At 37.0% G+C, this 12839-nt stretch overlaps 1 protein-coding gene across 1 annotated transcript; it reads left to right on the top strand.

Annotated features, from left to right (window-relative positions):
• The first annotated feature begins 8861 nt into the window (after nucleotides 1–8861).
• On the top strand, nucleotides 8862–9791 carry LOC139154002 (olfactory receptor 14A2-like). The gene has a single exon (XM_070728431.1). The coding sequence runs from the start codon at nucleotides 8862–8864 to the stop codon at nucleotides 9789–9791; it is 930 nt and encodes a 309-aa protein (XP_070584532.1).
• Nucleotides 9792–12839: the final 3048 nt, after the last annotated feature.

Below are 12839 nucleotides of genomic sequence, written 5' to 3'. Positions count from 1 at the left end.
AGGAGAAAGGTGTGGGGAAGATGAGCAGGACAGGATGGGCAAAAACTGGAGGGACTCATGGAGTTCAAGAGAGGAGAAAGGTGTGGGGAAAATGAGCAGAACGGAATGGGCAAAAACAGGAGGGAAAGACCCATGAAGCTCAAGAGAGGCTCTTTTCACCTTTCTTCATTGGGACTGCCACCTCTCACTGTCCCTCCACTCAGTTCGCCTCAGCTTAGTCTGCCCCCCCGCTTTTTTAAAAAAAGCCTTAATGTTTTGGATTTTCCTAATGGGCTTGCACGCATTATTGGCTTTTCCATTGATTCCTATGGGAAACATTGTTTCATCTTACGAACTTTTCACCTTACGAACCTCCTCCCAGAACCAATTAAATTTGTAAGGCGAGGTATTACTGTATATATGAGATAAAGGAAAGACAATTGGACAGGGGACAAAAGGCACACTAGTGCACTTATGTACGTCCCTTACTGACCTCTTAGGTACCTGGAGAGGTCAGTCGTGTATAGCCTAAGGGAGAAATGTTGGGGATTAGGGGTTGACACTATTGAGTCCGGTAATGAGTTCCACGCTTTGACAACTCGATTGTTAAAGTCATATTTTTTACAGTCAAGTTTGGAGCGGTAAATATTAAGTTTAAATCTGTTGCGTGCTCTTTTGTTGTTGTGGTTGAAGCTGAAGTAGTCATTGACCGGTAGGATGTTGCAGCATATGATCTTGTGGGCAATACTTAAATCATGTTTTAGGCACTGTAGTTCTAAGCTTTCTAGACCCAGGATTGTTAGTCTATTTTCGTAGGGTATTCTGTTTCGAGTGGAGGAGTGAAGAGCTCTTCTGGTGAAATTTCTTTGGATGTTTTCAAGGGTGTTGATGTCCAAGATGTGGTATGGGTTTCAGACAGATGAGCTGTATTCGAGGATGGGTCTGGCAAAAGTTTCGTAGGCTCTTGTGAGTAGTGTGAGATTGCCGGAGCAGAAGCTACGTAGGATCAGGTTAACAACTCTAGAAGCCTTTTTGGCGATATTGTTGCAATGGGATTTGGCACTTAGGTTTCCTTTCTCTGGGTGCTTGGAGAGGAAATAAACCACTTCGCTGTGTTGAATCCCTCGCGCTACCTCCCCCACACACAGCGTGAGGTTGCCTCCCAGACTGTCTGGGTGCAGAAAGGCAAAAGGGGGTGCTTCGCCCTGGCTGAATCAGCTCGACCTAAGCCAAACCAAGGAGTCACCACAGTGAAGGAAAGGTGCTGGCTACAAAGTGAGCAAGCGAGAGAAGACGGGAGCCCTTCAGCATGGAAAGGAAGAGGAAGCAGGTAGCAGCAGCAGCTGCAGCCTTTCAGTCAAAGGAGATTGAGGTTCCCCCCTCTCCCCCACCTGGGTTTCTCTCTCTGATGCAGTGTATGGGAGGCAGTCTCATGCTGGGTGTGTGGGAGGCGCCTGCTCCTCCTTGCCACCTCAGAGTCCCTCTTTTTTTTTTAAGCCTTAAAGTTTTGGATTTTTTTGATTCCCCTCACTCGCCGTCTTCCTTTGGCAGTCATTGTCCTCATCCTCTTCTTCTTCCTCCTCCTCCCACCCAAATTCCGAGCTTTTATTTCTTTCCAAATGGGTTTGAACGCATAATTTGCTTTTACATTGATTCCTATGGGAAAAATTGCTTACAAACTTTTCTACTGAAGAACCTGGTCATGGAACGAATTAAGTTCTTAAGTAGATGTACCACTGTACCTGAAATAGAAATAGAAATAATAGAAATAGAAATAGAAACAGAAACAGAAACAGAAACAGAAACAGAAACAGAAACAGAAACAGAAACAGAAACAGAAACAGAAACAGAAACAGAAACAGAAATAGAAATAGAAATAATAGAAATAGAAATAGAAATAGAAATAGAAATATATGTAGATTGTTCTGAGTTCGGGTTTTGCCCCGTGTAATATTTTGAGTGTCTATGCGACGTTTCGGTGAAATCACATTCACCATCATCAGGCTGAAGTTATAAGATTCGTGCTGCTGTAAATATAGAATGTTTGCAACTGCCATTTGTTCCTTATATATAGTGTTGGGGGTGGAGATTTGGTTTGAATGTAGCAAATAGATTGGGTGACTATGTTTTAATGATTTGATTGGTTGGTGGAATCACATTTAGTTGAAGGATTGACATGGTGATGATTATGATATGTTTTTTTGTTTAAGGCTGGTTTCCAAATCTCTGGCAGTCGGGATGTGTCATCTCATCTGTTCATGCTGAGGGGGTGCCTTTCTATCTCTACGGCTTCCATAATTATTCTTCAATATACATTCTATATACATACATAAAGTAATTTAGTTTTTTCAAAGTCAATTTCGTGTCCTGTTTTTTTTAATGTGCTGGACAAGGGAGGAAGTTTTTTCTTCTTTTTTGACTGCATTCTTATGTTCTGCAATGCGTGCGCTCACTCTTCGATTGGTTTGTCCAATGTATGTGACTGCACAGGTTTTGCAAGGGATTTCATAGATTCCTTGGTTTTCGAGTTGGATTTTATCTTTTGGGTTTCTTAGGATGTTTGATATTTTTTGGTTAGTGACAAATGAAGTTTGATATTATGTTTGTGGAGAATTTTACTAATTTTGTCTGTGGTGCCTTTGATGTAAGGGAGGAGGGTGATGCCATTATCCTGTTCTAGGTCTTGATTTTTTGGGGATGTCTCTTTTTTGATTAGGTTTGTAATTGTTTTTCTTTCGAATCCATTAGAAATTAATACATCTTTGAGCACTTTTAAATTTTTATTATGAGAAAATTGTACTTGTGGATTATTTTGATGTATCCGTTCCTGCCATCAGGTTTGTAAAATGAGGATATCAGTATTTGTCCCCTGTAGAATTCTACATTTAAAATAATAGAGACCCTTGGGAAACATCCCACAGAGTTTTGGAAATCTCTGATCCACTGAAGTTCCGTTATATTTCCAATAGATTCTAACACCTTATATTTGGGAGAAAATGCTAGACATATCGGATGACATGTTATTCATGGTTCTACAGTATACAATGTTAGCAACAGTTGCAGAGAAAAAGAACAAGAGAAAATAAAGAAAACTGCATGAATAAAGATGGTGAGTTATTACCTTCCCTTACCCCTAAGATTTTTTGCTTTCCCTTTACAATTACAATCCCATTTAAATAGATAAGACATTTTAATGGATTTTAATAATAATAATAATAATAATAATAATAATAATAATAACAACAACAACAACAACAACAACAACAACAACAACAGAGTTGGAAGGGACCTTGGAGGTCTTCTAATCCAAGTCCCTGCTTAGGCAGGAAACCCTACACTACTTCAGACAGATAGTTATCCAACATCTGCTTAAAAACTTCTCCTTAGTTCTAAGTTACTTCTCTCCTTGTTTAGTTTTCATCCATTGCTTCTTGTTCTACCCTCAGGTGCTTTGGAGAATAGGTTGACTCCTTCTTTGTGGTAACCCCTGAGAAACATTGCTATTATGTCTCCTCTGGTACTTCTTTTCATTAAACTAGACATGCCCAGCTACTGCAACCGTTCTTCATATGTTTTAGCCTCTAGTCCCCTAATTGTCTTTGTCGCTCTTCTCTGCACTTTTTCTAGAGTCTCAATATCTTTTTTGCATCAAGGTGACCAAAACTGAATGTGGTATTTCAAGTGTGACCTTACCAAGGCTTTATAAAGTGGTATTAACACTTCACATGATCTTGATTCTATCCCTCTGTTAATGCAGCCTAGAACTGTGTTGGCTTTTTTAGCAGCTGCTGTACACTGCTGGCTCATATTTAAATGGTTGTTCACTAGGACTCCAATATCCCTCTCACAGTTACTACTGTTGAGCAATGTACCACATATACTGTACCTGTGTGTTTTGTTTTTCTTGGCTAAATGTAGAATCTTACTTTTTCACTATTTAATTTCATTTTGTTAGATACCACCCATTTTTCAGGTTTGTCAAGATCCTTCTGTATTTTGCACCTATCTTCTGGAGTGTTGGCTATTCCTGCCATCTGCAAATTTGATAGGTTCCCCATCTATCCCTCGTCCAAGTAATTGATGAAGATATTGAAGAGTACAGGGCCTAAAACAGAGCCTTGGGGTACTCCACCATTGTAGGTTATGGTCTACTTGTCAAAAGTCTAACTGAAGTCCAAGTAAACCACATTAAGAGCATTCCCCTGGTCCACTAATTTTGTCACTTTGTCAAATAATACTATAAGATTAGTCTGGCACAATCTGTTTTTGACAAATCCATGTTGGCCTTTGGTTATTACTTTGATTGCTTATAGGTGTTTGTCAATTCATTGCTTGGTTACCTTTTCCAAAATCTTCCCTGGTATGTGTGTGTGTGTGTGTGTGTGTGTGTGTGTTTGTTTGATTTTTATGCCGCCCTTCTCCTTAGACTCAGGGCAGCTTACAACATGTTAGCAATAGCACTTTTTACAGAACCAGCATATTGCCCCCACAATCTGGGTCCTCATTTTACCCACCTTGGAAGGATGGAAGGCTGAGTCAACCTTGAGCTGGTGATGAGATTTGAATTGCTGACCTACAGATCTACAGTCAGCTTCAGTGGCCTGCAGTATAGCACTCTACCTGCTGCACCACTCCGGCTTCCTTTTGAGGTCAGGCTGATAGGTCTGTAGTTTCCTGAATCTGTTTTTTTCCCTTTCTTGAAGATGGGAACTACATCAGCTCTTTTCCAGTTCTCTAGCAATTCTCTGCTGCTCCTGGATCTTTGAAAGATAAAGTTCAGTGATTCTGAGATCTCGTCTGCCAGTTCCTTCAGAACCTTGGGATGTAATATATCTGGTCTTGGTGGTTTGAATTCGTCTAGGGTGGACAGGTGTTCCCTTACCATTTTCTTCCCTATTTTAACTTGTGTTTCTAATATGTTTTTTGTGATAATGTTTTTGATAGGTTGGGCTGTTTTTTCCCTTTAAGTAAAGACAGATGCACAAAACAAATTGATTAGCTCTGCTTACTCCCTGCTACTTGTCACCTTCTTGCTGTTTTCTCCATGCAATGGACCAATTGTTTCCTTGGCTTTTTTCTTGTTTTTAATATGTTGGAAGAAGCTTTTTCTGTTACTTTTTACTCTTGTTGCAAGCCTTTGTTCATTGTGAGCTTTAGCTTTCCTCACTTCATCATTATAGGCTTGGGCTATTTGCTGGTATTCTGCCTTAGTTATTTCCCCTTCTTTCCACATTTTATACTTGTCCTTTTTGTCTTTCAATTTGTCCGAGAGTTCTTTATGCAGCCATGTTTGTTTCTTTTTTGATCTATTATTTTTCTTCTTCATTGGTATTGAATTAGTCTGGGCTTTTATAATCTCAGTTTTCAAAATTTCCAAAGCTTCCTGAATTGTTTTCCCCTTAAGGTTTCTTATCCATGGAATCTTTCCAAAGTTCTCTCTGAGTTTATTGAAATTAGTCCAAGACTTTAGTTTGACTTTGTTCTACTGTTTGTGTTTGTATAATGTTGAGTTCCAAAATTGCATGATCCTTGGAACCAACTCCCAGCAGACGTGGTTGGTAAATCCACAGTAACTGAATTTAAACATGCCTGGGATAAACATATATCCATTGTAAGATAAAATACAGGAAATAGTATAAGGGCAGACTAGATGGACCATGAGGTCTTTTTCTGCCGTCAGTCTTCTATGTTTCTATGATCACTTCAACACTTTCTATCATTTCATCTCTCTTAGTGAGAATTAAGGCTAATATGGCTGATCCCCTTGTTCCCTCTCTACTCTAACAAAGTTGTCTGCTAGGTTTGTTAGGAACCTGTTGGATCTTCCACTTGGTGCAGAGTTTGTTTCCCATTTTATATCATTATTTTTCAGACAGTTTTACTTTCGAAATGAAATGAAAGTAATATAAGTAGATCTTAATAAGACAATTGAATAGTTAAAAATAAAATAATGAGCATTGCCTCCCTTGAAATTGTTTCTAATTAGCATAGCAGACAATCAACAAAATTTAAAAACTGAACATCACCCTTATTAATTAAAACATTCAGTGTCTTTTCTTTTACTCAAGCTACAAATCAATGGATGTGAACTGATTCAGACATTATTATCTTATTTACTGAAAATGTAATTGACTAAATAACTAATTCAAAGAATGATTTGCATCAGATCAGATATAATTTTTATGGGGCTCTGAAAAAGCAGCTGAGAAAAGGAAAAAGATGCTTGTGAAACCATTACTGTATAAATCACAACATTATAGAAAACAAGAAGTTTAAAATATCTCAATATGGCTGAAAAAACATAGGAATTTTAAATAGATGAATGGTTCTCCCAATTTCCCTTTTTATACATTTCGATCTTTGAACTTCTAAAATTATTTTTTGTTTTTTAAACAGAAAGTTGTATTATATACTATAATGAAATCTGGTAACAGAAATAGACAGGAAACATTCAACTGATGGTGAAAGAACATTTCCCAGAATTGATTCAGAGATAGACTACTATAATATTGCTACAATACAAGTAATAGTGATTTAACCCTGCTGCTCTGTTCAAAACCACTATACACTTGTACTGTTTACGAGTCTGTGTGACTCGCACCGACAATTCTTTATTTAAGTGCTTATATTTGGTCAATTTGAAAACTTCTTTCCCTTGGAAACTAGGTTGAACATTTCTGCACACAATGAAATGAAAATTGAAATTTAAAAAAATAATGCTTATTGGTTTATTTTGCTCATAAAAGCCCACCCCCCTTTTTGTGATTTTTATTTCAATTTATAGATAGTTTTGCCTGCAAACAACGTACAATTTTATTAAATTTGGTGTCAGATTACTAGTTTGAACATTTCCGAACATAATGATATGAAAATTGAACTGAAAAAAATGATGCTTTTTTGTTTATTTTCCTCATAAAAGGGCCGCCCCCCCCCCCCATTTTTTCAAGCATGTCACTTTATAAATTTTTCTAGGCCCCTAATTCCAAATATTTTCAATAACTTTGTCATTGAATTACCAGTCTGGACATTTCTGAACATAATAAATGAAAATTGAACTGAAAACATTGATGCTTATTTCTTTATTTTGCACATAAATGTCCCCCCCGCTGTGTTTGTTTGTTTATTTATTTATTTATTTATTCATTCATTCATTCATTCATTCATTCATTCATTTATTCAATTTTTATGCCACCCTTCTCCTTAGACTCAGGGTGACTTACAACATGTTAGCAATAGCACTTTTTACAGAACCAGCATATTGCCCCCACAATCCGGGTCCTCATTTTACCCACCTCGGAAGGATGGAAGGCTGAATCAACCTTGAGCCGGTGATGAGATTTGAATCACTGACCTACAGATCTACAGTCAGCTTCAGTGGCCTGCAGTACAGCACTCCGCCTTCAGTGGCCTGCAGTACAGCACTCCGCCACCCCGGCTCATTATATTATATAGAAATTATGCTGTTAATTTCAAATTTACATACTTGTTTTAATAAAAAGGATTTCTTTCATAAAATTAGTTATCTAGTTACCATGTGCTTGCTTTTCAAAAGAATATTCCTAATATTTCTAGCCAAATCTATATAAAAAGTGAAATTAATGGCACACAGCAAGGCCAAAGGGGGTGGCCCTTTTGTGACCAAAATAAACAAATAAGCATCTTTTTTTTCCAGTTCCTTTCTATTTTTCTTATGACCAGGAATGTTTAATTTAGTGTATCAAAACTTTGAGGGGAAAATTCCTTAGAGATTTGTAGCCTAAAAAAAATATAAACTGACACAAAATGCTCAAAAAATTGGGGGGGGGGGCATTTTGATCAAATTAAAAATATAAGCATCAAAAAATTTTTAAGTTCAAAAATGTTCAAACTAGTTTTCCAGTGAAAAACGTTTTCAAAAAGACCAAATTTAAGTACCTAAAAATATATATATTTGGTCCGGGTTGTATACGACCAGAAACAGACTCAACGTGAGGTTATTTTTTTGCCCAGAAAAAAGTTAGCCCCCACCTCTCACCCCACCCCGAAAAAATATTTTTATGATGATCAGCAATGTTAAATTGGGTACATGAATGCCTAAAATATTAAAAATATTCTGGATTTGGAGCCTAAAAATAAGGTAAAGTGAAAATGGTTGCAAGCAGCTGGGGGGGGGGCTTATTTCTGATTTTAAAAAACCAATAAGCATCATTTTGTTCAGTTCATTTATATTTTTATTATGATTAAGAATGTTCAAACTAGTAATCCCACACCAAATTTAGCAAAATTGTACACATTTTGCAGGCTAAACTGTCTATAAATTGAAAACAAAATCACAAAAAAGTGGGTGGGAGGGCTTTTGTGAACAAAATAAACCAATAAGCATTATTTTTTATTTCAATTTTCATTTCATTGTGTGCAGAAATGTCCAACCTAGTTTACAAGGGAAAGAAGTTTTCAAATTGACCAAATATAAGCACTTAAAATAAAGATTTTTTGATGCGAGTCACACAGACTCGTAAACAGTACAAGTGTGACATTTTTGCCCAGCAAAAACTAAGCCCCGCACCCCCCCCAAAAAAAATCTCATAGAGAGAACCCCTGAAATGATGAAAAGTCATGAAATTTCAAGTTTCAGAAATGCAGGGGACATTTTTTACAGGATCTCAAACTTCGATTTCGTGTTGTAGAACAGAACAGCAGGGTTAAATCCAAATTTTGGCAATCACAATATTGAATGCCATCAAACTTAATTTTTTAAAACAATTGTCTATTTCATTACTCATCCCTCAGAAATATAATGGACATTTATTGAATGTTGAACAGACCCTATAGATATTTTTTTTTCAAATGCATATTTAATTGCTTTTATCTTTTTTCTAGGGATGACATGCTCACAATTAAAAATGCATAATTACACATCTGATTTTCTTCTTTTGGAATTTTCAAAGATTTGGGAGCTACAGATTATATATATAGCTTTATTACTGATACTGTATTTAATGACATTATCAGGAAATCTTCTAATCATCATTGCAGTTGTATCTGACCACCGCCTTCACATCCCCATGTATTTCTTCCTGATGAACTTAGCTATACAAGACATTGGTTCAGTTTCAGTCATTATTCCTAAAGCCATTTTTAATTCCCTTACAAATACAAGACACATTTGTTACTCAGGATGTGTTACTCAACTCCTCTTGTTTGTTTTCTTTCTGGGCTCTGATATTGCTGTCCTGACTCTCATGGCCTATGATCGGTATGTTGCCATCTGCAATCCTTTACAATATGAAATAATAATGAACAGGGCAGCCTGCACCAAAATGATAAGCTGTGTGTGGATTGCCAGCTTTCTCAATTCTGTAATGAACACTGTTGAAACTTTCATTATTCCTTTTTGCTCTAATATTATCAATCAGTTTTACTGTGAAATCCCACATTTACTTAAGATTGCCTGCTCTGGATCATACATAAGTGAAATTGGAGTTGTAATGTTCAGTTCTACATTAGGATTTGGTTGTTTTGTTTTTATTGTCATTACCTATGTGAAGATTTTTGCTGCTGTTCTAAAAATTCCTTCAGTTCATGGAAGGAAAAAGGCCTTTTCCACCTGCTTACCACATCTCACAGTGTTTTCCATATTTTTGTTTACTGCCTACTTTGCTTATCTATGGCCCGTAAGTGACAATCCTTCATATGCTGATTTTGTGGTTACAATAATGTATTCTGTTGTCCCTTCCATGCTAAATCCATTAATCTACAGCATGAGAAATAAGGACATCAAAGTTGCTCTTTTTAGATTTTTTAGCCTGAGAGCATTTTTTAAAAACAACTAATAAATGAACACTTTCATCTGCTATTTCAGTTTTAGATGTAATTCTTAGACCAAACACAATTTAATTGTGTCAATTAATAAAATGTAATTGAATTATACTACATCTATTTTTTTTTATGTTAGATTTGTACCTGTATAATACTGTTTATATCCTGTTTTGAGCTGGCCCGAGTCTTCGGAGAGGGGCGGCATACAAATCTAATAAATTATTATTATTATTATTATTATTATTATTATTATTATTATTATTATTATTATTATTTTAAAAGAAATATATGAGAAAAAGATGTTTATAGAAAGTTCAAACAAATATTTAATAATGTACCTTCATTTGATATTTTTATTGTTATATTTTCTAACTGAAAATATAGGCACATTTCTAACAGACCTTCAGATCTTGATTTTATAATTACAATATTGTATTCCATTAGTTCTCCTCCATGCTGTATGTCAAAGTCATGTGTATAACACTACGTTGAGTGTACCCCCCATGAGTCGGACCCTGAATTACTTGGGTCAAGTCCATGGTTGTCATGGAAGCCATGAACTCCTGCACTGCATCCAAGGAATCGTTGAGCGATGGCAGGTTGAAGTCCCCCTGGACCATAAATCTGAGGAAATCTACCACCAGCCCAGCTACCACCTCGAGCAATACAAGCAGGGCTGTGCAACACAGCTGGGAAACAGATATGTTAACAGCAAGCCCAAGTTAAATATGCCATGGAGTGTGAACAAAAACATCAGAATGCAATCCTTTTTGGTTTAGAAGAAAATGATGAGTCTGACATAGCAAAGGTACAAAACATCATCCACAGCTACCATACACAAACCATTGCCCCTTAAGATATCATTGAATTTTCCAGAGATGACCCTCAGCACAGATATAGTGACAGCTCAGTGGCCCCCAAATTCTGCAGAGTGGTATGCAAAAACCAGCCCACTAAATGACAATTCATCCAGACCATAAACTCCATTGCCAGAAACAATACCAATTACAATAAACTTAGATCCAGACCAGACCTATCACTTCTACAACGTATCTGCTGCCATGAACTCCATGCAGAACTTAAGAGATGACTGGATCTTGGTGAAACAAACTTATAAATAGATTACCATGCTGAACATATCAAAATCAAGACCCACAATCCATCCTACATCTTCCAACCCACCATCCCCCAACAACAAATCAACATCCCATGCTCCAAGAATAGGAAAGCGCACCCCTTACTTATTTGTATGCCGCCCCGAGTCTTCAGAGAAGGGCGGCATACAAATCTAATAAATTATTATTATTATTATTATTATTATTATTATTATTATTATTATTATTATTATTTCCTCAATCCAATCCATAACCAATTTCAAATACAAAACCAATCTCAAATGCAAACTAATCAAAGTCAGAAGCTTTATTAACAAGAAGTCTGAATTCCTGCTACTACTAAACATTTTCATTACTTTAAGTGTGAAAAGAATCAACCACAGGTAGATTAGGGCTTCCCCTCTAGAGATTAAAATTGATTTTTCCATGTATACTGCAGCCCTAGCAGTTCTGGTATTCCCTCAAATATATTGTGCATTATTTCCAGCCTTCCTTCCTTACATCAAATCAGCCGTGGCTGAAGAGATTCTACCACCCAGCCAGGATTGTTCAATAATTATATATTAATAAACTGAATGGCTTTGATTTTGAACAATTGGACTATTTTTTACAGATGTGTTTTTACTTATGGTTACTCAAGTTGCCACTTTAGCTCTACTGTCATTTAAAGCTGGAAAGAAATACGGTATTTAAGTTCTTAGCTATAGCTCTGGTTTCATCTTATTTTAATTTCCTTAACATCCAATATTCTTCGTAATATTTGATCTTACGATTTTTTAAAATTATACTTAGTTGTTGTATTTCATGGTACCCTATCATTTGTCTCCCTCATATGTGGAGGAGATTGGTTATTTCTCTTACTAGTTTGAAAGTCTACCTTCAGATCACTTGCATGAGGTGGAGATCCAACACACTCTTCCTCTCAACACCTCTAAAAGTTTCAAATCTAGTGTGGGCATCTTTGGGCTTTGGAGAAACTCCTGTAGATACCATCACAAAAGGGCTATCCCAGAGAGATCTTTGCCATTCTCAAAACGGTGGACTTGGTGTTCATGTCCATCCACTAGTGCCCTTTTCTGAGAAGACAATCCTTGCCAGTTCCTTTCATTAGACCATAATTCCATATCCCTCTCTTCAGAGTTGGTAGAAGTGATGTCCAATATTTACAATGTTTAAGAATGTCTATATTCCTTTCTGTCTTAGTTTGAAAATATCATTGTATTATTGTGAGTTTTAGATGTGTGTTTCATTAATGCCAAAGGAAATTGACTCTCAGAGGTCTAAGTTCTGGACCTAAACCAGTATGAAAATGCCACATACTTGTAGACTAACTGGCTTTACTTTGCCAGACTCTGACACACAATGACTTCTACCACCAGCAAAACAGCAGTCTGTAAATATGCAAAGTCAGCGCTGGGAGCTTCCATCTCCCAGCATGCTTTAACAAGGTGAATCATGCCCTCTTCCTCCTGGCTGGTCTCACCCCATCATCAGTTATGTGTTAGCCTAGACCAGGGGTAGGCAAAGTTGGCTCTTCTATGACTTGTGGACTTCAACTCCCAGAATTCCTGAGCCAATCATGCTAGCTGGGGAATTCTGGGAGTTGAAGTCCACATGTCATAGAAGAGCCAACTTTGCCTTCCCCTGGCATAGACTAAGGGTCTCCACCCAGTCATTCCTTGCCCTAAAACAATTGATTGTGAGGCTGGAATAGTTGGTCATTGCTTAAGGCATCTGATCCATGGTGGCAGTTATCTTTGTATCACTACACCTCTCCTTTTTGCAGCTGAGCCCTGTCACTGCCTCTGTCATTTTTGCAGCATTCCTTACACCACCCCCATCACTTGTATTCATAGAAACATAGAATCATAGAAGATTGATGGCAGAAAAAGACCTCGTGGTCCATCTAGTCTGCCCTTATACTATTTCCTGTATTTTATCTTAGGA

The sequence above is a fragment of the Erythrolamprus reginae genome, chromosome Z (assembly GCF_031021105.1).
Source record: "Erythrolamprus reginae isolate rEryReg1 chromosome Z, rEryReg1.hap1, whole genome shotgun sequence".
Lineage (NCBI taxonomy): Eukaryota > Metazoa > Chordata > Lepidosauria > Squamata > Dipsadidae > Erythrolamprus > Erythrolamprus reginae.
Note: the sequence above shows the minus strand (reverse complement) of the source record. Positions and strands in the feature narration are given on the sequence as shown.